Source organism: Erinaceus europaeus, chromosome 11 (assembly GCF_950295315.1).
Source record: "Erinaceus europaeus chromosome 11, mEriEur2.1, whole genome shotgun sequence".
In the NCBI taxonomy this organism is placed as follows: Eukaryota; Metazoa; Chordata; class Mammalia; order Eulipotyphla; family Erinaceidae; genus Erinaceus; species Erinaceus europaeus.
The window spans coordinates 18,048,868-18,072,898 of NC_080172.1; the positions used below are offsets into that span (position 1 = coordinate 18,048,868).

General features: G+C 37.9%; 1 protein-coding gene across 5 annotated transcripts in view; it reads right to left on the reverse strand.

Annotated features, from left to right (window-relative positions):
* Window positions 1-24,031, reverse strand: part of ARB2A (ARB2 cotranscriptional regulator A) — a 439,389-nt gene that overhangs the window by 51,705 nt on the left and 363,653 nt on the right. Inside the window, exon 11 of one of the 5 annotated variants that reach the window (XM_060201167.1) lies at window positions 2,035-2,310. The exons of 3 other annotated variants lie outside the window; for them this stretch is intronic. In XM_060201167.1, the coding sequence (XP_060057150.1) occupies window positions 2,285-2,310 (26 nt within the window). In that variant the 3' untranslated portion in view covers window positions 2,035-2,284. Of the gene's footprint in view, window positions 1-2,034; window positions 2,311-2,346; window positions 2,867-24,031 lie in introns of those variants that run through there. One more of the 5 variants, XM_060201166.1, reaches the window with a different exon arrangement.

Consider the following 24,031-nt stretch of genomic DNA (forward strand, 5'->3'; position numbering starts at 1 on the left):
ATAATGCCTACATATAATTTTACTTTAAATGAAACTGTTTCAGATAACTGATTTTGTAACTTAAATAACTATTAATTTCAGCAGTGCCATACATACTCACACACATGCCCCAGACAACATTTTACATCTACATTGATTAATAGAATATACACTGATAAATGGGATATTTACTGGATAAGATATTATCCATAGTTCACAACAAGCAAATTTGAAGAAACAAATAGACACGGTAGGAGAAAGAAAAGAAGATAGACTGGAGCTAGAAACATTGATGGAAGCCACATAAGGATGACAGTCTTAACTTCAAGAAAACACAAACCAATTTCTACTATTTAGAGTCTGAGTAGATAGGACAAATAGGGGTCAGATACACAATGTGATATGACTATAGACACATCTTCCCTGTTAGGGTTTATTTTACACAGAAAACTGCAAATAAATAATGATAAGCCATCATAGCATGTCTGATAATCTGAGACAACAATTCTAATGCTGTCAATGTAGCCACCGGAGAAACCTGCGCATACTGAGCCCTGACCCACAGAGTCTTTTATCTGCATGTGTACTCTCCACAGGCCAAGCAAATAAAGGCCAAATGATAATTTACACATGAATCAACTTTCTCTGCAGCAGAGGCACCAGAGACGTTTCTTTTCTCTTTTACTGAGAGAAAGGCAGTCAGGTCTAAGCTTGTCTCACTAGAAATCATACAAGTGCAACAGTGATTTGTTGGAAAATGGCAGATCAGCAAAAGGAAGCTGCTCTGAATGCCTGATAAAAATGGCAGCCACAAAGGATTGGATGAATATTTAGTTTGAAAACAGGTCCGACAGTAACAATGAGTCTTTATTCTATTCAAAATAGGTAATGTCATACAAACTGAAAGGGAGATACAATCCTGATAGAAGACTGCACAAGATACCTGGCTGGGTATTTTTAAAGACTCAGTCTTCATTTGAATAAATGTAGATGCATGGGCCTTTTGCACCTAGATCTTATTCAGTGTATACATAGTTCTTTCACATAAAGGGTGGAATTATGGAAGGTATATTGCTCACTTTGATAGTGAGAAATAAATCAGTCACAATTATTAAAATAAAAAAAGGGTTGATCATGAGAAACAGGTGCACATTTTATACCATGGACCTTGTCAAAGAAGAAAAAAATTCATACAGTGTATAGAGAGCCCTTAGTGCTTAGGTGGGTTGCATTGGATCGACCTTCTCGTGGTGCATCCCATGAGTACCCATTCATTGGGGAAACTGACGATCCTTCCTAGCCGACTGAATCCACATGGATCCCAGTCACTTTCAAAGCCAGCAACAAGCAGCTCCTGACAGCTTTCAACCTGACGCTGTTGACTGGCTACGGAAGAAGGGCAAACACTAGAAGAAGAAGTGCTTAGGTCAATGTTTATAAATTCACTAAATGATCAAAATATTGTTACAGCCTTTATTATAGGAACATAGAGTCTAAGACCCTTCTTCAGGATCCTCTGGTAGAAGAATGGAAATTTATGATTCAATTTGTGTTAAAATATCATTCTACAGTTGACTATGTAATTTTAACAAATTAATTTCAACACATTTTAAAATGACTACGTCATTTTTAACAAATGACAGGCAACTAACTAAATCAATACAATTAATTTCCCCTTATTAACACTTCTATACCTTTGTGATTGCCACATTCCACCTGCTTCCTCGAGTGCCCACTTAATAAAGCGTATCTTGACTCTTCAAATTTGGTTCAAAATTCACAGCTCAGGAAACTACCTTAAAGCTCCATCTTTAAGGAAGATGGAGCTCAGAAGACCAGACAGAGAAGTAAATGCTGCTAAGCTACACATGTGGATTCTCGATACACAATAGACCAAAGTCTTCAATTTTATTCATGAGCTGTAAATACAACAAATGTGGTACAATGTGTGGTCCATAAAAGGGAGTTTGAATTTTTATTTCTTTAGAGTTCAGAGATGGGTTTGTAAATGACATACTCTCTAATTCATACTAATTCATCTCTAATTCATTACTGTGAGGCAATGCCAAAAGTAATGAGTTATGAGAGTGAGTCTTATCAGTTTGTGGTGATGAACTTCAGACGTGAAAAAGTTCTGACAGTGTACATGTTTTAATATTACTTAGTTGTTTCTCTTTACCTCCTAGGGCATGAGGTGTCTCTCCTTTAAGTGGCTTCTCATCATTTTTTTTCTCTTTCTTCTGTTTTTCTCCATTAGGTTGGAACAAGTCCTTTTTGCCTTTGCTCTAGTTCTCTTCTCAATGACCTATTCATTCTTCTGCCTCCTGGTAGCTTAATAGATTTAAAAATCAAAATCAACATTTCCCTTAAATTGTAGACTCCTCGTAATGGATAATGCCTACCATTTTTATATATCTACAACTCCTTACAGTGACCAAAATAGTGCTAGGCATTTAGATTATTTTTGAGACCTCTCAGTAAACTGGACACAGATGGAAGATACTTCAAGGTCATATATGACAACCCCACAGATAACAGCATGCACCATGGTGAAATAGTGAAACGTCTTCTTCTAAGGTCAGGGACAGCACAGGATACCTATTTATTTTCTTCTTCAGTGTCACTGTAGGTCCTAGTCAGAGCAAGTAGGCAAGAAAAAGAAAAGAGAAAGAAAGAAAATAAGAAAGAAAAAAAGAAAATAAGAAAGAAAGAAAGAAAGAAAGAAAGAAGGGAGGGAGGGAGGGAGGGAAGGAAGGAAAGAGCATTTAGATTAGAATAAAAGATGTAAAGCTCTGGAGGTTGACAGCATAATGGTTATGAAGAGACTCTCATGCCTGAGGCTCCGGAAGTCCCCCAGCATCACCAGGAGCCAGAGCTGAGTAGTACTCTGGTAAAAAAAAAAAAAAAAATTTCAAAAGATGTAAAACTGCCTCTATTTTTTGATGACTTGACATACTACATAGAAAAAAAAAAGACTACACACATAACAGTTGGAAATAATCTTCAGTAAATAAATTCAATAAGGGTGCAGGGCACAAAAATCAATATATGAAAATGTTTCCACTTTTATATACTAATAAAATAATGCAGTATGCTTCCTGATGCAGCAAAGTCATCATTTTGCATTTCAATCCTTTATATGAAATTTTGTTGTACTGTACAATTGAGAATGGAGGTTTCTGACTCTCAAACCATCCCTTTTCCTCACCCTGTGCCTACTTTTCTTTAAAAAATTATCTTTATTTGTTTATTGGATGGACACAGCCAAAAATCAAGAGAGGAAAGGGGTGACAGAGAAGCAGAGAGACAGAGAGACAGCTGCAGTACTGCTTCACCACTTGCCAAGCTTTTACCCTGCAAGTGGGGACTGGGGGCTTGAACCCCGGTCCTTGCGCTTTGTAACATTTATGTTCAACCAGGTGCGACACCACCTGGCCCCCTTGTATCTTCTTCTAAAATCTCCTGGGAGGGGCCAGATGGTGGTGCACCTGTTGAAGGCACACCATGCACAGGAACCCCAGTTTGAGCCCCCTCTCTTCACCTGCAGAGGAGAAGCTTGGTGAGTGCTTAAGCAGGTCTGCAGGTGTCTGTCTTTCTCTTTCCCTCTCTATCTCTCTCTCCCCTCTCAGTTTCTCTCTGTCTTATCAAATAAAATAGAAAAAAAAAAAGAAGAAAGGAAGAAATAAAGAATATAAATGGCCTTTGGGAGTGGTAGATTTGCAGTGCCAGTAATAGAGCCCCAGTGATAAGTCTGATGGCAAACAAACAAACACACAAAACAATTCCTGGGTTGGGTTATGTGTGGTTAGTAATGTGTATCTTCAACCTGGTGCACCACTGCCCAGCCTGAGATGTGTGGCTGGACTGGGATCTGTGTTTATCACATCTCTCTATGACAATATTTCTTCCCCATTATCCTCTTGCCAAGGGATGGGTAGTAACTCACCATCCTAACCTCTCCTTAAGATATTTAACCCTATGATATTTAAACTTGTCCACAAAAAGAAATCTATCAGGAAAAGAATTTAAGGAATCAATTTCATTTACAATAGCATCAAAGAAAATATCTAGGCATATTTTAAAAATATTTTGTTCATTTACTGGATAGAGACAAAGAGTAACTGAGATAGAAGGGGGAGATAGGGAGTGAAGCAGACTGTTGCAACACTGCTTCACCAATCAGGAAGCTGCCCGTACACCTGCAGTTAAGAAGTGGGGTCTTGAAACTGGGTCCTTGCATACTAACCTCTAATGGATCCACTACTAACTGGCATAAATTTAATAAGGAAGGCGAAAGACCTACCTACTAAAAACTGTGAGGCAATGACAAAATCAATTGAAAGTAAATGAATGGAGCAATATTATGCAGTCAAAGATTGGAAAAACTGGGAGTCCGGTGGTAGCGCAGCGAGTTAGGCTCATGTAGTGCAAAGCACAAGGATGGGTGGAAAGACGGCTCCCCACCTACAGGGGAGTCGCTTCACAAGGGGTGAAGCAGGTCTGCAGGTGTCTATCTCTCCCCGTCTCTTGTCTTCCCCTCTTCTCTCCATTTCTCTCTGTCCTATCCAACAACGACGACATCAATAACTACAACAATAAAACAACAAGGGCAACAAAAGGGAATAAATAAATATTTTAAAAAATTTAAAAAAAGAATGGAAAAATTACTGTTGTTAAAACATCCATACAACCCAAAGCAATGTACAAATTGAATATAATCTCTATCAAAATTCCAAAGGCAGAGCAGGACTAGATATCATAATGGTTATGCAAACAGACTGTCATGCCTGAGGCTTCGAAGCCCCAGCTTCAGTCCCCTGCACCACCATAAACCAGAGTTGATCAGTGCTCCGGTTAAAAAAAAAAATCTTTTTTTTTCCAGAAAAAGAGCAAAGATCCCTAAAATCTAGAGCATCAAAAGACTCTGAGTGGCCACGGCATTAAACTGAAAATATAGAACAAAGCTGGAGGTACCACATTTCTTGATTTCCAATTTATTACAAATCTATAATTATCAAAATAGTATGATACTGGCATAAGACAGATGTATACATCAGTGAGATAGAAAAGATATCCCCAAAATAAAACTGTTCATATGCTGAAAGATAATTTTTGACATGGTATTACTTAATGTGTAGAAAGAAACAAACAAAAAATAGTGTTTGCAGGGACAGATGGAGAGGTTGGTAAATGATATCATCCCCCCAAATCTCTTGAAAGATATCTATTCTTAAGGACTGCTCACAATATATTTTTGATATAGCTCACTGGTAGAACACATCTTCCATGGAGGACACCTTGACACCACATGGGAGCATCATCTCTCCTTTTCTCTGTTTCTCTCACTCTGTCTCACAAGGAATGAAAAAAAAAAAAACTGGTCTGCGGCATCTGCTCAGCGGTGCTATTACATATATAAAGAGATCTGGGTTCATTCCCTGGTGTCATAGTACAAAAGAATATATTGAGGCCCGGGTGATGGTGCACTTCATTGAGCACACACATTCTCATGAACAAGGACCCAGGTTCAGGTTTCCAGTCCTCATCTGGAAGGGCTAAGCTTCACAGGAGGTAAAGCTGTAGATGTCTCTCTTTCTCTTTCTCTGTCTTCCCCACCCTTCTCAATTTCTCTTTGTCTTATCAAATATAAAAAAAATCAATAAAGTGGGGGTCAGGCAGTGGCACACTGGGTTAAGTGCGCAAAGTGAGAAGTACAAGGACCCACTCAAAGATTCTGGTTCCAGACCCTAGCTTCCCACCTGCAGGCTCCCCACAAAGTGGGCGAAGCGGGTCTGCAGGTATCTATCTTTCTCTCTTCCTGTCTATCCTTCCCTCCTCTTTCAATTTCTCTCTGTCCTATCTAATACAAAAATGGGAAAAAAAGGCCAAAAGGAGTAGTGGCTTTGTAGTGCTGGCGATAACCCTGGAGGCAAATAAATAACTAAAGTAAAAATAAAAGATTAGCTTATATGGGGGGAGGGCATGTGACCTTCCATGTGTACAGACAAGGTTCAAGCACACATACATACATATATATATATGGAATATTACACAGCACAAGTGTTTCTCCCTGTCCCTGAAAAAAATTGGGGGGGGGGGAACTAGTGAGGTGGTTTAGCAGTAGGTAGTGCAGACCTTGCATATGTGAGATCTTAGGTTATATACTCAGCACTGCATGATGGAGTAGTGCTCTGATATCTCAATAAAAGAAGTTAATTTTAAGAAGGATGTATTTGGAAAGTCAAGTCATCGTTTAGCTAGTGACAGTCATTCATTCATTGAGCCAATATATAGGCAGATGGACAACAAAGTTTTTGTACAATTAAAGGTAGACATCCTGACTTTTTGGAATGACAAAAACAAAATATCATTCTTAGTCATCTTTTCAAAAAGATCAAGTTTGGATGATGAAGGACAAGCAAAAATAACAAAATCATAACGTGCATGATTGTATACTTACTTTTATGGAAAACTAAGGAATAATATCTAGTGCTGAGTGTATTTATTCTGTTATTCTTTTTATTTTATAAATTCAGTGCTACTTTTTGATGAGAAAAAGTTAGCCTAATTAGAGTGGTTTTAAGATATTGTGTTGAGTCAATGCTATTTTATTTATAAAGTATAAAGGACTATGATCTTTAAAAGTGAAGTACTGAATAGTTCCTATCCACCTATATAAGGTCAACAAAATAATGGGGCTAGGATGCTATTAAAAAACAACATAGGAAAAAAAAAAAGGTGATAGAAGGAAAAGTTAAAAAAAAAAAGCAACACAGAAAGGGACAAATCACTAACTTTCCATTAATACCAGATTCATAGAGAAAAATGTACATTTGAATTAAATCATTTAAAATACATATGTCTACATATATATTTTATATATGTTATTAGTTTTAGAAAAAGTAAATAGCATGATATATAAATCAACTTCATTTTACTATGTATGTGTTCTACTCCATCATTATATTTGCTAAGACCAGCTTATCTTAGTCTTCCCTTCTTGTCTTATCATTCATTCAGTTCCCTCCTTATTGATCATCAGACCATGAAAGAGACAATGGATAGCTTTACTAGAGTCAATATATAATGCAGACATCACCTCTACTCAATCTAACAAGTCTGTCGATCTGCCATGGTGGAAACTGAATTGGCCTATAATTTGACATTCACAAAAGCAAGCTAATAATTAGACAGAAATGTGTGATTCTCAAAGGTTTGAATAATGATTTTCGATAACAGGTACCCTCTAAAGTATCTAAATTAAGTTGATGGGACTGTAATTTGAAAAGTCACAATAATTTGCATTTTTAAAATACACTAAACTTGTCCCTTCTTAGCTCTGATTTTCCTTTACTACTGCTACTGAAGAGACAGGAAGGAAGGAAGGAAGGAAGGAAGGAAGGAAGGAAGGAAGGAAACTAAACACTAGTCTGTGAGAGCAGATAATCATGCTTCTTAGAACTATGCATGCATCAACAAACTACCAAACACAAATAAAGTAAATCATTTAAAAATCTTTTAAAAGGTGATGAAACTCAACAAATAAAGGGTACGATTCTTACACAAAAGGTATGGTTCTCACACTATCTTAGAACATGCCAGCTGTGAAAAAACTAGGAAGACCTACTTATTATCTGGGAATAGCTCTTCTTCATCTGACTGACAAGATTCCTATTTTTCAAGTTTTAATGGGGATGACTTGAGAAAATCAGTTACTGTAAAGGGTTATTCAATCATTGGAGAAAAAAAAGAGTAAAGACAAAGTTCTTATATATATATATTTTTATAAATATTTATTCTCTTTTGTTGCCCTTGTTTTATTGTCGTAGTTATTATTGTTGTTGTTATTGATGTCATCATTGTTGGATAGGACAGAGAGAAATGGAGACAGGAGGGAAAGACAGAGAGGGGGAGAGAAAGACACCCGCAAACCTGCTTCACTGCTTGTGAAGTGACTCCCCTGCAGGTGGGGGTTGTGGGGGGTGTGGTGGGACTGGAACCAGGATCTTTATGCCGGTCCTTGCGCTTTGTGCCACCTGTGCTTAACCCACTGTGTTACAGCCCACCAGAGGTGAGCAGTGCTCTGTTAAAACAAAGAAAGAAGCAAAAAAAAAAAAAAAAAAAACTACAAAGGATAACCACCATAATTCTCTTGCATATAAACCCTGTGGATTTAATAGATTGCATGAAGATAATGTATTATACAAGGAGAATAAGTTGAGGGCTTCAGACAGTTATAACAGAAGCTGTGGGGTTTGTATGCTCATACCAGGGAGGTTTAATAAATATGATATTTAATACTCTGATTTCTCTTTAGACTACAGAAATCCTTCACTCTGTAAGTGTAATACTTATCCTCTTAATTCTCAAAACCAGGAAATAAAAGATCCTAGAACATCAATAATAATAATAATGCTATGGACATCTAATCTTTGATAAGGGGGCCCAACGCATTAAATGGAAGAAGGAGGCTCTCTTCAATAAATGGTGCTGGGAAAACTGGGTTGTAACATGCAGAAGAATGAAACTGAACCACTTTATCTCTCCCGAAACAAAAATCAACTCCAAATGGATCAAAGACCTGGTTGTTAGACCAGAAACAATCAAGTACTTAGAGGAAAACATTGGTAAAACACTTTCCCACCTCAAGGACATCTTTGATGAAATAAACCCAATTGCAAGAAAGACTAAAGCAGAAACAAACCAGTGGGACTACATCAAATTGAAAAGCTTCTGCACATCCAAAGAAACTATTAAACAAACAGAGAGACCCCTCACAGAATGGGAGATCTTCACATGCCAGACATCAGACAAGAAACTAATCACCAAAATATATAAAGAGCTCAGCAAACTTAGCACCAAAAAAGCAAATGACCCCATCCAAAAATGGGCAGAGAATATGAACAAAACATTCACCTCAAAGGAGATCCAAAAGGCTAACAAACATATGAAAAACTGCTTCAGGTCACTGATTGTCAGAGAAATGCAAATTAAGACATTGAGATACCACCTCACTCCTGTAAGAATGGCATACATTAAAAAGGCAGCAACAAATGCTGGAGAGGCTGTGGGGACAGAGGAACCCTTTTGCATTGCTGGTGGGAATTAAATTGGTCCAACCTCTGTGGAGAGCAGTCTGGAAAACTCTCACAAGGCTAGACATGGACCTTCCATATGATCCAGTAATTCCTCTCCTGGGCTTATACCCCAAGGACTCCATAACACCCAACCAAAAAGAGGTGTGTACTCCTATGTTCATAACAGCACAGTTCATAATAGCCAAAACCTGGAAGCAACCCAGGTGCCCAACAACAGATGAGTGGCTGAGAAAGCTGTGGTATATATACACAATAGAATACTATACAGCTATCAAAAACAATGAACCCACTTTCTCTGACCCATCTTGGACAGAGCGAGAAGGAATTATGTTAAGTGAGCTAAGTCAGAAAGATAAAGATGAGTATGGGATGATCCCACTCATCAACAGAAGTTGAGAAAGAAGATCTGAAAGGGAAACTAAAAGCAGGATCTGACTAAATTGAAAGTAGGGCACCAAAGTAAAAACCCTGTGGTGAGGGGGAGGGTGGACATGCGGCTTCCTGGGCCGGTGGGGGGTGGGGGTGGGGGTGGGTAGGTGGGATGGGACACAGTCTTTTGGTGGTGGGAATGGTGTTTATGTACACTCCTAGTAAAGTGTAGCCATATAACTCACTAGTTAATTAATATGAGAGGGGGAAAATTAATTGCATGTCTCGAAGTTTTTAAAACACAGACTGAGTCTTCTTAATATATAGGCTGTGTATTTGATATGCGGACTCTATCAAAAGCCTAGACTAAGTAGATAAGAAGCAACCAGTGGCACAGCTATTTACAAGATACTGGATACTATATAGCAAACCCTAACAAAAGGACTTTTCAAAGTTAACCCAATTACCAAATAATGTGATGATAACAATAACTATCCATTGTCTTTTTGAACCCTAAGACAGCAGGAACCTCACATCTCCACTAGAGAGCCTATATTTTCCCCAGTCCTGGAACCTTAGGATAGGGCCCACTTTTCCACATGCCTCTCCCAATCTATATCAAATAATATTGCATCTGCTGATCGCAACCTAATCAACGCATCGATTGCCACCTCAACATGCTTCAGCTCAGACTGTGTCCAGAGACTTCAGGTGTGGAATGACAACCCTTCAGCTTCATTATTCGGGTGAGACCTTTCCTTTCATAGCATTCTCTAATTCCATCCCAGGTGGATCACTTTCTAACAAAGTCCCAAAACCTAGATATAGACCAGGTTCTGTGAGAGAGAGCATATGTTCACACGTATCTATAAACAAGTGCAAAATATATACCTGAAAGCAGAAGTACACTAGAGTTTACAATGAGTACCCCCCCCAACACTTTCTCTCCACTATTCCAACCTTTGGGTCCATGATTGCTCAACAATTTGTTTGGCTTTGTATGTTAATTCTCTTTTCAGCCACCAGGTTCCAGATGCCATCAGGATGACAGCCAGGCTTCCCTGGATTAAAGACCCCACCAATGTGTCCTGGAGCTCTGCTTTCCCAGAGACCCACCCTACTAGGGAAAGAGAGAGGCAGACTGGGAGTATGGACCAACCAGTCAAAGCCCATGTTCAGCAGGGAAGCAGTTACAGAAGCCAGACCTTCCACCTTCTGCAACCCACAATGACCCTGGGTCCATGCTCCCAGAGGGATAGAGAATGGGAAAGCTATCAGGGGAGGGGATGGGATATGGAGATTGGGTGGTGGGAATTGTGTGGAATTGTACCCCTTCTACCCTATGGTTTTGTTAATTTATCCTTTCTTAAATAAAAGATAAATTAAAAAAATAATAATGATAAATTCCAAATGCAAAAAAATAATTTTGGATGATACATTGAATTAGAGTAGAATTACAATGCTGCTAAGAACTTGTTCTAAGTGATAATTCATCTCTTTTTTTAATTTTTATTTTATTTATTTATGAGAAAGATAGGGGGAGAGAGAGAAAGAACCAGACATCAGTCTGGCACTTGTGCTGCTGTCTTGTACAAGACATCATGTTTCAGTGTCCAATGCCTTATCCACTGCGCCACCTCCCAGACCATGATAAGTCATCTCTCTCTCTCTTTTTAAAAATTTCTTGGGGAGTCGGGCTGTAGCGCAGCGGGTTAAGCGCAGGTGGCGCAAAGCACAAGGACCGGCATAAGGATCCCGGTTCGAACCCCGGCTCCCCACCTGCAGGGGAGTCGCTTCACAGGCGGTGAAGCAGGTCTGCAGGTGTCTATCTTTCTCTCCCCCTCTCTGTCTTCCCCTCCTCTCTCCATTTCTCTCTGTCCTATCCAACAACGACGACAACAACAATAATAAAACAACAAGGACAACAAAAGGGAATAAATAAATAAAATATAAAAAAAAATTTCTTTGAGGGATTAATGTTTTATAGTTGACAGTAAATACAATAGTTTGTATATGCATAACATTTCTCAGTTTTCCACATGACAATACAACCCCCACTAAATGACTAAAGTCATCTCTTTAAAAAGCTTTCTGTATAACCAAAACCTCTCCTACCACTTAATTAATAAAAAAAAGCTGTATTTACAACTCTCACTCTAAACTCTAATTCTAAAATATCATCACACTTTACATACTACAAAAAAATAAGCAAACTTTCAGTTATAGAAAAAAATGTTTTGGATATGTAGTAGCGGTTTCTTTCTGGAACTTTGGGCTCATTGGAGGTGAGCCCAATTTTTAAAGTGAGCTTTTATACAGAATAAGAGATTCAGAGCTCAGGAAAAAAAAAATCACTTCAATGTACTAACTCTTAATTTTTTTCTCAAATAAAAAAATAAAAAGACAATTAAAAATAGGGCATGGGTAGATAGCATAATGGTTATGCAAAGAGACTCTCATGCTTTGAGGCTCCAAAGTCCCAGGCTCAATTCCCTGCACCACCATAAGCCAGAGGTGGGCAGTGCTCTGGTGTTTCTCTTTCTCTGTCTCTCTGAAAAAATAAAATAAATAAAAAAATTTTTCTCTACTTGTTGGTAATTGAAATAATTCCTGCTGTTTCACTTAAGCTTTAAGTGGGAAGGAAAAAAAGCCAGCTTGGGTATGAACAAAGGTAGATGATGTATATTAAGAAATAGAGATATTATAAAGGGGTTCTCTGCTCACCCCTACAAAACACATTCAGTTTTGTCTTTGGTAACAGACTTTTCTTCAAAAAATTGTGGCAAGAGAAAACTTGGGAAGGAGGTAGCACAAAGCACCAGGACTGGTGTAAGGATCCCGGTTCGAGCCCCCGGCTCCCCACCTGCAGGGGAGTCGATTCACAGGCGGTGAAGCAGGTCTGCAGGTGTCTATCTTTCTCTCCCCTTCTCTGTCTTCCCCTCCTCTTTCCATTTCTCTCTGTCCTGTCCAACAGCAATGACAACAATAATAACTATAACAATAAAACAACAAAGGAGAATAAATAAATAAATATTTTTTAAAAACCTGGAAAGGCCAGCAAAATAGCTCACCTGGATAGTGTGCTGTTTTGCAATGTGCAGGACCCAGACCTGAGTCTTGCCCTCTCCTTATTAATGGAAGCTTCAGTGCTGTGGTCTCTTCCACTGTCCCTCTCTGTCTCCTTGCTGTGTATGTACATACGTATATGTACATTATATACATATATAACATAACAAAATAAAAAAGAAAAGCAAATATAATTAAAAATTCCACATATTGTTATACCCTTCCTTTGGAATCTTATGACTTCTCAGAATTGTGGGCATGTCTCTTAACTTTTCCTAGGTAGTGGCTTTCTCACACATCTATGAGTAGGCTGAAATAAAGAAAAGAGTTCTAAGGTTCTTTTCTTTTCTTTCTTTTTTTTAAAAAAGAAATCCTATAGGTATATTAAAGCTTATTTATTTCAACAGAATAAAAATAACATAAATAGGCAAAGTAGCAAATATTGGTTAAGGGATAGTAACTTTCCTTTCTTGTATTATCTCAAGTACTTAGTTTCAGGGAGTACCAGGTGAAGAGCACTCCCATGGGTGATTTCTGTGGGGTGGGGAGAGTCGCAGCTGGTTGAAGATTTACTCAGGTTATGCTGCTCCAGCAAGAAAAATAAACACTATTCACTCCTCCATGTTCCTCGGATGCTACCAGATAAACTCAGAAACATAACTTTCAGTACTGTGGCCTGAGCTTGGAACACACATTTAAAGGGACCAGGACAGAGGTAAGTTAAGACTGTGGAAGAGGAAGATCCTGACTCACCTAGTTACAAAACAGTCAGGAGCAGATGCTGAGAACCATCCTTGGTGGTCACTTTCTTTCTTTCTTTTTTTAAGATTTATTTATTTATTCCCTTTTGTTGCCCTTGTTGTTTTATAGTTGTAGTTATCGTTGTTGTTATTGATATCGTTGATGGATAGGACAGAGAGAAATGGAGAGAGGAAGGGAAGACAGAGAGGGGGAGAGAAAGGCATCTGCTGACCTGCTTCTCTGCTTGTGAAGCGACTCCGCTGCAGGTGGGGAGTCAGGGGCTCGAACCGGAATCGACACCACTTTCTACCTTTGGTGCTTGACAAGGTTGAACCTAAATACACTTGTTTTGGTCAAGACTAGAAGTGCCTCCAGGAATATTCAAGGGTCTTAATAAATGTCTTAGTCCTGGGCTAGGTGGTGGGGCACCTCGTTGAGCGCATATGTTACAATGCAGAAGGACCCAGGTTTGAGCCTCTGCTCTCCCCCTGCATGGGGAAAGCTTTGCAAGTGGTAAAGCAGTTTTGCTCTCTATCTCTCTCCTTCTCCATTACCCTTTCCCTTTTGATTTCTAGCTGTCTCTATCCAATAAATAATGATAATTAAACACTTTTTAAAAAAGAAAAGATAGATGTTTTATTTCACAGAGAAGAGAATTATTAGATACTCAGACATTCACTACCAAGAATGTATTTTGAGACCTGGGGGTGGTGCAGAGGCTAGACTGCTGGACTTACAAGTATGAGGTCCTGAGTTCAATCCCTAGCATTGCCTGTGCCTGAGTGATGCTCTGGTGTGCTCTCGTTCTCTCTCTCCTCTCTGTTATTAATAAATAAATATTTAAAAGAAGAAACAAAAAGAGATAGTAAGTTTGAAAAAGGGCTGAGTGAGTCTTGCTCAACATGAGTTTATTTTACTATTTTCTTCCACAGATGGGACAGTCTTGAGAATTCTTCCATGTGTTAGGAAAAGACCTTACTATGCCAGTCGGTATCAATTATTACTATTCTAAATGAAACAAAATACCTATGAAAAATCAAACAGTTCCAATCTCTTCCTAGATCTGTTTTTAGGCATGACAATGTTCAATAATTATTCAATAACGAGGCTAAGATCACTATGAACTAAACAAATGACTGCACTGGACAGGAATCTCACGGAGGGGAGGGGCGTATGGTAGCGCAGGGGGCTGAGTGCACATGGCACAAAGCTAGGGATTCTGGTTGGAGCCCCCAGCTCCCCATCTGCAGGGGGGTCATTTCACGAGCGGTGAAGCAGGTCTGTGGGTGTCTATCTTTCTCTCTCCCTCTCTGCCTTCCCCTCCTCTCTCCATTTCTCTCTGTACTATCCAGTGGCAACAGCAGCAATGGCAACAATAACAATAACAACAACAAGGGCAACTAAATGGGAAGGGTGGCCTCCACCCTACCCATTGGATTTATAGTGCAGGCACTGAGCCCCAGCGATAACCCTGGAGGCAAAAAAAAAAATTCACCCAGGCCTAAGCTGAGGGCTGGAAGATGGCTCACCCAGTAGAACACATGTCTTGCCATGGGTAAGACTCAGCCCAAATGCTGACTCCACAGTGGGATCATTATGAATAGCATGTGGGGGAGGTCCATGGGTGTAAAGTGTTGCTGATATGCCAATAAAAAAGAATAGAAGCATTGGGCCTAGGGAGACCACTCAGAAGTAGAGCACTTGTGCAAGATCCTGAGTGTACATACCCCTCCATGAAATGGAAAAAAAAAAAAAACAACCTTCAACCAAAGTTTATTTTGTTCATTTAATTAACAGTTATCTTTAGCTGCTGAAATATAGCACTTTTCTATTACTTGATAAAGGGAAACTCTTCAAATTAAAAATATCTTTCATTTTCACCCAGTTCTATTAAGATTTTTTTTTTTTTTTTGTCTTACAGTCTAATTTTCTTATATATAGCCAATGGAACCTACATTTCAAATGTGAGAAAATTTTGATTAAAATAACTCAAAATGGATTGGTTCTAAGTAATGCTATTCTCTGACAATGATGGTTTTGCTTTGGGATATGGAATATGAAACCATTTCCTCAAGATATTTTGTGTTCGGCATAAAATATTTAAAATGTCTCATTTCAAGAGATCTGGAGGGAATTCATGACAGATGTGTTATTTCTTTCTATCTTTTTTTAAAAGAGCATTATTTTGTCTAATTAGCACTAATGATTTACCCATGGTAATATGAACTTATTGAGAGGAATGAAAAGTAGACTCGATTCTTCTGGAGAAAAGAACAAACTTGGATAAGGTAGAAAAGGGGCACTTAAACAAAACAACAACAACAAAAAAGGTATTTTGCAGTAAGTGCCCATAGACAGCCTGTAGAGATCACAGATTTATGCATCACCATATGATCAATTTGATTGCCTTTCGTCTCAAACAGAGAATGCCTCTGTACAAAGCATTCTCCAGGTGTTAGTTTAAGTTTGTCATTATTTCCTATTTATAGACTCTGTCTAGTAAAAGAAGACAAATTACTGTAAGTGGGGGTAAATGTGATTAAATGAGTTCTCTGAAGATAAGAGGGTACATGGACAGGGGTCATTAACACAAGTGACCTCTCTTTGCCCATATCATATTTTTTATTTTGTGGATCTGAAAAAAAAAAAGCAGGAATAATTTCTACTTTATATATCTAAAGATAAATATATCCTTTATATTCTAATAAGCAATTTTGTGCTTTTGCAGAATTTTAATAGCACACTGATAGTGCCAAAAATACTCTCAGAATACACTAAGAACAATATTGGAGAAATTATTCATCCTACAGGGTCTAACTAGAAAAACAGAAGAAATATCACATCACAATAATCAGACTAGATGTTAGGTCTAGAATGTAAATTAGTGGATACCAAGATCATGTGCATCAAATGAAGTTTAAATTTGTAAAGTTTCAATTAAAACATCTACACTCTTTCTTTCACCTGATTGTAGCCCCATATGGCAAGGTCAGCCCTTTCAGTGAACAAACAGCTCAGTCGCCTCCAGTGTAGCTGTTATCTTCCTCAACAAGGGGAGACATTTGGCACAGCCTAAAGCTGGGGCATGAACCCTGGCTAAGCTTAAGACATTTATCTGACAGCATCAGCTGACACTCCACAAACACATTTGCTCTCCATGACCTCAGAGCATTCGTGATTAATCAAAAATGTATCTTGGATCTTGAGAACAAGCTACAACCAGGCACATACAAAAAAGAATATGCTCTCCATCTCGCTTATCGACTCAAGAGGTATATTGAATTTAGAAATAGCAAATAGAATAAAATGATCAATATGTTCTCACTTGTCCATGGAAGAGCAAACTTTATCCCTCAAGCCAAAGACATTGATCATGTAAATGTTTTAGAAGAGCTCTCAAACTAAAGAATGCAAAATGAACATGGCTTATTGGGGGTGAGGAAGAAGTCCTACTAAAGAGGGGCTTTAGTTTATACTACAAACAAACAAACCATAAAGCTTGAAGACAAAAAGTATACATTCCTAGTGTGTTATATGTTTGAAAGTAGTTGTGTGCTACACATAAATACTTTTTGGTAACATGTTGCCAAGTGTTCTTAATAAAACACTGTAAAAGAGACTTGAAAACGTAATGAAGGAACATTATTTGTGCAGAGGGAAAAAAAAAAAGCCCTACCTCAATTTAAATGAGACACAGTTATATCATATCTCCTATGCACTGTTTACAATTTATAATTTGTGTTTCTTGGTTCAAACACTATTTTCTTCAGTCGTCTGCTAAGGAATATGATTAGCATGTGAATATTGTAATATTCTACATCCTAACACATAATTTGGTGTACTTTTATTTTCATCTGTATTTTTCACTATCCAATAACAGTACTGAACTCTAATTAAAGCAATGGGAACCAGAAGCCATATGCACCATCCTTGATACTACAAAAAAGATTATTATTAAACAAATCACTACAATTGAACTTATTAAATCCCATTCTTGTGTGGTTACCCACTGGTTAGGTTACAGTTATTCACGATCTTGTGGCAGATTATTCCACTGAAGAAAAACCTACATGTGCTGGTCCCTGTTGGCATGGCAAACAAACTTTCATAGCATGTGCTCACTCTATAAAATGGTAGCACTAATTAGAAGATATAAACTCATGCTGAGACATGATATGAATCGGCTATATGCATCTACTAAGCTCACAGCAGTACTAGATTTATACCGCCGTTGCTTTAAACTAACGCAAAACAGAAAATTCAACTTCTAAATATATATGATAAGACAGCAGAAGTGATTGAGTTAAAAAAAAAAACAAAACCCTAGCCCCTCATTTTGATTTCACTTCTAAAACGTTTCTTGGGTACTCAGAGGTTGCCCGGCACTTCTCTCCCATATGTTTACCTAACTTAAATTCTTCAAACATGAATTGCAAGTACCAGATAGCACAGCTGTATGTTTTGACATCCATGGTGAAAATGAGCAGAAAATCTAACTGTTCCATATCAAGAAGTATTTTTACTAGTGCTAATGTGCCTTAAATACCTTGTTCCACAGATGAGTGGCCTGGCACCTGCTGCATGAGAAATAGCCAATTACTGTTCAGTGTCTCTAATTTTCTGATTCAATTAGCATGCTTCAGAGCTTTCCAGTTTAATTGCAAACTACTTCACAGTTAGCTCTCTGATTAATCATTGCCCATCTGCAAGCCATCGGAAAACTTAGTGGAACAAATTTGTGTACTTTGGAATGCTGGGAGCTTAGCAAATCAAACTTGTTTTGGTATATAAAGCTTTAATTTTGTTTGCCCTTTTCAGCTGCACTTGTAAGAAGCGCTGTACTGATTAAACAGGAAGTCCGGACAATAATATGCTACATTATGCATATAATTACTGTAAATACAACCGAGATTGTAGAAACATCATTTAAGGTTAGGCACTAACATGAATGGAGAAGGAGGTCAAGAAAACACATTTGGAATCAATTTCTTTCCATTATGACCAAATGTAAGTATCAAGGAGGGTGGGGGAGGAGGTTGTGTGACACACAGTGATGTCATTACAGCACCTGTTCCCCTGAAGGCATTTTAAATTCTGGCTTTTCATGTATTCATAAACTCTTTCTTGTTATTTAATTAGTAGAGTACTAAGTTTTATAAGCTTTGTTTACAAAACATATATTAGGATTTTAAAGGAAACTGGCACCACATTGTTGATGCTTCATTTTCTAGCTTCCCTGCTGGTCCACTGCATGTATGAGAGTGTCAGAAAATAAAACCATATTAATCAAGCTTTGGCTAGATTTTAGATTATAGCTTATAACCATGATTTCTTCATTTGTGCACAACGTAATGTGAAGTGCATATTGCTTTTACTCCTGTGAACAAATACTATAGAGGGGTTTCGTCATAGCAAGAAGGCGGCTCTACAAAATGAACTCCGAAGCCTTCACAATCCTCTCGGTTTCTCTAGCTGACAATTTACAGAATTTGAAATTATGCTAACACATTTTCCTAATAGCTTCTGATGATATTGACTGGCCAGTAATTTTAACTTTCAAGTTTGAATTATAAGCTTGGGGAGAGTAGAGATCACGTGTCTTGCTCTTAATTCTATCTCCAGTGCCCCACAGAGGACCTCCACATTCTTGGCGCTCAGTTCGTATTTTAGATGAAGGAAATGGAAGCCCTGTGGGTTCTAAATTTTTCACGTCATGTCACCGTGCCAAATTGGACACTGTGCTCTCCTTCTGCAACCTCAACAGGATGCAGTCATGTTATCTCATAAAGATGTTGACAAATATCATCATTCTATGAAAATCTGACTGAAAGGGTAATAGCAAGAAAGGTGCTTTCCTAATTACAATGGGCTGTAGTGTTTTTGCTTTTAACAACAAACCACAAAAAAACTGACCCCCCATCTTTTATAAAGGCCCTGAAGATTTTATGCAAATGCTTAAACACTGAAAATTAAAATCCAACTGAACTGAATCTCTGAGAGTAACATTCAAGTTGGAAAAATGGTATTTAGAAATTGCAGGCTGTGAAAAAAGTTCACATATTTGTTTTCCTTCTTACCAACAGAGATATTTAGTGTAGAGTGCCTTTGTGATTCCCTTACACCTGCAATGAAAAAAATCCATAAATCCTTTAATAGTTCTTATTTTTGTCTCTATTAAAGGCTGTAAAATTCAAGAGGGTTGACTTTAAGTTTCTCTGAACTTCATAGGCAGCCAAGGAAAGAAATGCTGAGAAGGCGTAATCTGATCATAGCAGCTCAGGCAAGTGAACAGGCAGGCTGCCACATTCTGCTGCCCACGAGCAGGGAAGCACGGCTGGAATCCCCGCTAAGCTCAAATTACAAAATAATCAAGCTTTGTGGCCAGGCAGGCACGAGAGGCTATTGTGAGGTCATGACATAAATCAGGACTAGCTTGAGCAAAAGTGGGCAGTCAAAAACCTTTTTTATACCACATTCACTGGATGGTTGTCTGTGGAAAATAAACGGTTAGTGATGCTACATTTTTTTTTTTTTAATTTGTGAAAGGGCAAATGGCTCTCCCCACACGAGCTCCTACCAATTGAGCCTTATGTTTAGAGATAAGTAATTAAACCCCACATCAAAGAAAAACAACGAGCAGTCCAAAATGGAACTTAGCCAAGGAGACACCAAACTGGGCCCTCATCCCTGTCCTGGGGTTCTCAGTCCTTCCTCTACTAGTTTACCTACTGTGTAGCCGAATGTCTATGTGTACTGGAGGGTAATAATGGAACAACTGAGTGGTGAATGAATGAAAATGACTTCGGAGTATGCTGAAAATGCTTATGGAACCCAAATATGTTTTTTTTTTCCAGAGGTTAACAAATCTTGGCCAAGAATGATTTTTTTTTAATATTTATTTTATTTATTTATTCCCTTTTGTTGCCCTTGTTGTTTTATTGTTGTAGTTATTATTGTTGTTGTCGTTGTTGGATAGGACAGAGAGAAATGGAGAGAGGAGGGGAAGAGAGAGAGGAGGAGAGAAAGATAGACACCTGCAGACCTGCTTCACCGCCTGTGAAGCGACTCCCCTGCAGGTGGGGAGCCGGGGTTCGTACTGGGATCCTTATGCTGGTCCTTGTGCTTTGCGCCACCTGCGCTTAACCCGCTGCGCTACAGCCCGAATCCCAAGAATGATTTCTAAGAAAGAATTTCATTATACACAAAGAACAGAATTATTTGGAAAGCTGGTTCTCATGTGATATCAAACTTCAAAGATAGTCAACAGGCATATTTTAACTCTAGAGTACATCCCCCAAGCTGGACCCACTGTAGAAAACACATTTTATTTCCTGAGAAGTTTCAACATGATATCTGTGCTGTATTAAGTGTATGAATGACAATAAAATTATGGTTTATGTTACTTATTTATTTTACCAGAGCACAGCTTAACTATGGTTTATGGTGGTGTGGGGGATTGAATCTGGGACTTTGGAGCCTCAGCTTGAATGTCTCTTTGCATATTCATTGTCCTATCTCCCTGACAAGAGAACAAAATTACAGAATATAGTTAACCTTTCAATAGAAGAGAAGTATAATATCAGGGTGGAGATTTCAGAGAACAATATCAGGACTCTTTTAAAAATTTGATTCCTTTCCCCCTTTTTGTTGCCCTTGTTGTTTTTACTGTTGTTGTAATTATTATTGTTGCTGCTATTGATGTCTTTGTTGTTGGATGGGACAGAGAGAAATGGAGAGGGGAGGGGAAGACAGAGAGGGTGAGAGAAAGACAGACACCTGCAGACCTGCTTCACCACCTGTGAAACGTACCCCCTGCAGGTGGGGAGCTGGGGGTTCGAACAGGTATCCTTATGCCGGTCCTTGCGCTTTGAGCCACATGCGCTTAACCTGCTGCCCTACCACCCGACCCCCAATATCTGGACAATTAAAACACTACCATTTGGAAAATTTTTGCTGAGGCCACCATAATTGAGTTGGGCAGAGATCTGAGACAACAGAGAAGAAAAAAAAAATCAATATACAGTATAACTAAGATTTTTGGGTAAACAATAGCAGTAGGCACACAACAAATCAATGTGAAACAATTTCTGTAAGTACTTCCAAATGGGGCTTCAAAGAAACATTTTCAGGTGATTCTATATGTTGTATTTTCACTGTACTCCTTGATATGGAAACCAATTACCATCAATAAGGCCTTTGTCAGACATGAAAGCTCTGTACATATTGCACACTACAAATGCAGAGTGTATTTAACTTTTAAAAGGCAGAATATAAGTGATTATAAAGTTTACAAGGACTAGAAGCATGAAAATAATGGCAAAAAGTAAACTGCTTTTAGATGGGAAATCTTACAAGAGGTATGAAATGTAACATCTACTGTACTTTAGGCATATATCTTATTGATGATTTAAAATTATAATTGGTGTTCTTGAGACTGAATGCTACACAGAAAACTAAATATGCACATATGTATGAGATGTGAGATGCTGCTGCGGGAGAGAAATACCCTATTTTTAAAGCAAAAGAAAAAAAAAGAAACTACTGAAGTCTATCCTTTCATTTATATGTCTCATATAAATTTTACATAATTTAAAATCTTCAACACATTGAGAATGGCCAGGTCTTATGGCATGTCTTCTTTATTTTCTTCTATTTTTATTTAGTTGTGGCAATGAAGAGTTCCTAGAAATATGGAGGAACTAAAAATGATATACTTTGAATTAAATCAAGAAATGACCACTAGAAAAAAATTAATTTTTATTTATATAATCTGGCATAAACGTAACTTTTCTACTCTAAAGGCATTTTTCTTATGCAGTAACACCACAAAAATAGCTTCAGTTTAAAATAGTGGATTTCCCATATGGTTAGTCCACAGCAAGATAAAGTTGTAAATGAGGGGACTATGTGAAGAAAACATAAAAAAAAAGCCTTAAGGGCACATACAAAAAAATGTGATGGTATATGATTTACATACAAAATTTTATTCCCTAAAATTTGAAGAGAAAAGTTTAACATATCATCTTTTCAATTGTATTTCACATCAAGCATTCCTGATCACGTATTTAACTCTAAGTTGCATGATTCAATTGGAGCATAATGTGGGAGAGGAGTTAGTAAAAATCTAACCTTTTGCATTTCTTGACTTTTTTGGGCTTGTGGTGATGTATTTATAGAGACTCTACACTTTCAAATTTAAGCCTTGAAATGTCAGAAAAATCCCAAAGCTGAGATCTCACAGAAGGTGATTTTTTAACAGTCCTTAAAAGTAAAGACATTATGATCTTCTGACAACTGGAGCTTTCACATTTTAAGATTTAAAAAAGTTTAGTCCTAATGGTACATAATGTACATAATACACATTGGTATACTTTTAAATATCCCACCATTTTTTATAAACCCAGAATGAGAGTAAAATAAATAAAAAAAAGTGAATGTGTAATGTTCATTAATAGCATATACTTAAAATTGTGTATATAAATGTAGTATATTACAAATTATAATTCCTGTTAAAAGAAATCCAACAAGTAGTTATTTTTACTATCTTCAGTGATGAGAAGTGGGTATCTCTCAATATTTTGAATGAGGAAATAGGGGCTCACAGAAATCAAGTGGATTACTCAAAGTTACACTGCCAGTTAATTTCAGCAGTATATCTAGTACATCCCATGTAACTAACTAATCTCCAAGTTTCTTTGCCACTCTCATAGCTAAAATTTTATACATAGTTCTTGGAGTTCATTCATTTTCAGTCAGTCATACTATCTGTGTGATCACTTAAATCACAAACTCTCTAGCTCTCTCACCACTTTTAACTTAATACATATGTCTTAATAAGAAGGTAAGCAATAATTATAAATGTTGAAAACAGTATCATTGGAAAACAGTAATATGTTTATGTAGTTAAACAAAGATAGATAAGCAAATAAACTTGTGAATTGGATTGTGTTGATATAGTCTTGTTTTTTTTTTTTTTTCATTAGGGTTACTGCTGGGGCTTGATTCCTGCACAATGAATCTACCAATCCTTGTGGCCATGCTTTCCTTTCCTTTCCCTTTCTTTTCCTCTTTCCTTTTTCCATTCCTTCCCTTCCCTTCCCTTCCCTTCCCTTCCCTTCCCTTCCCTTCCCTTCCCTTCCCTTCCCTTCCCTTCCCTTCCCTTCCCTTCCTTTCCCTCCCCTTCCCTTTCCTTTCCTCCTCTTTCCCTCTCCTCATCTCTCTTCTCTCCCCTCCCTCCCTTCCTTCCTTCCTTCCTTCCTTCCTTCCTTCTTTCTTTCTCTCTCTCTCTTTCTTTCTTTCCCTCTTTCTTCCTTTCCCTCCCTCCCTTTATTTCTTTCTCTTCCTTCCTTCCTTCTTCCTTCCTTTCTTTCTTTCTTTCTTTCTTTCTTTCTTTCTTTCTTTCTTTCTTTCTTTCTTCCCATAAAGAGAGAGACATGTACATCCCTGCTTGACTACTCCCTGCCCCTCTTCCGCAGTGGAGACCAGTGGCTTGAACCTTAGTCCTTATGCTGGTAATGTGTGCTATACTGGATGCACCACTGCTCAAAGGCTGGTACAGATTTGTAATATGTTAATATGTACTATAGCTCTAAGAGGAAATTTAATATACAACATTTCCTTTAATTTTTAAAACTAAGAACTTGCCCCCAATCTGTATATCTCAGGATTAGTATTTCAAGGAAAACTAGTTGGAATTAATACTTTGTGTACCACTACAGACTCTTACAACATTCCCTGATATGATCTTCAACAACCCATCCTACACACATACTACCTCA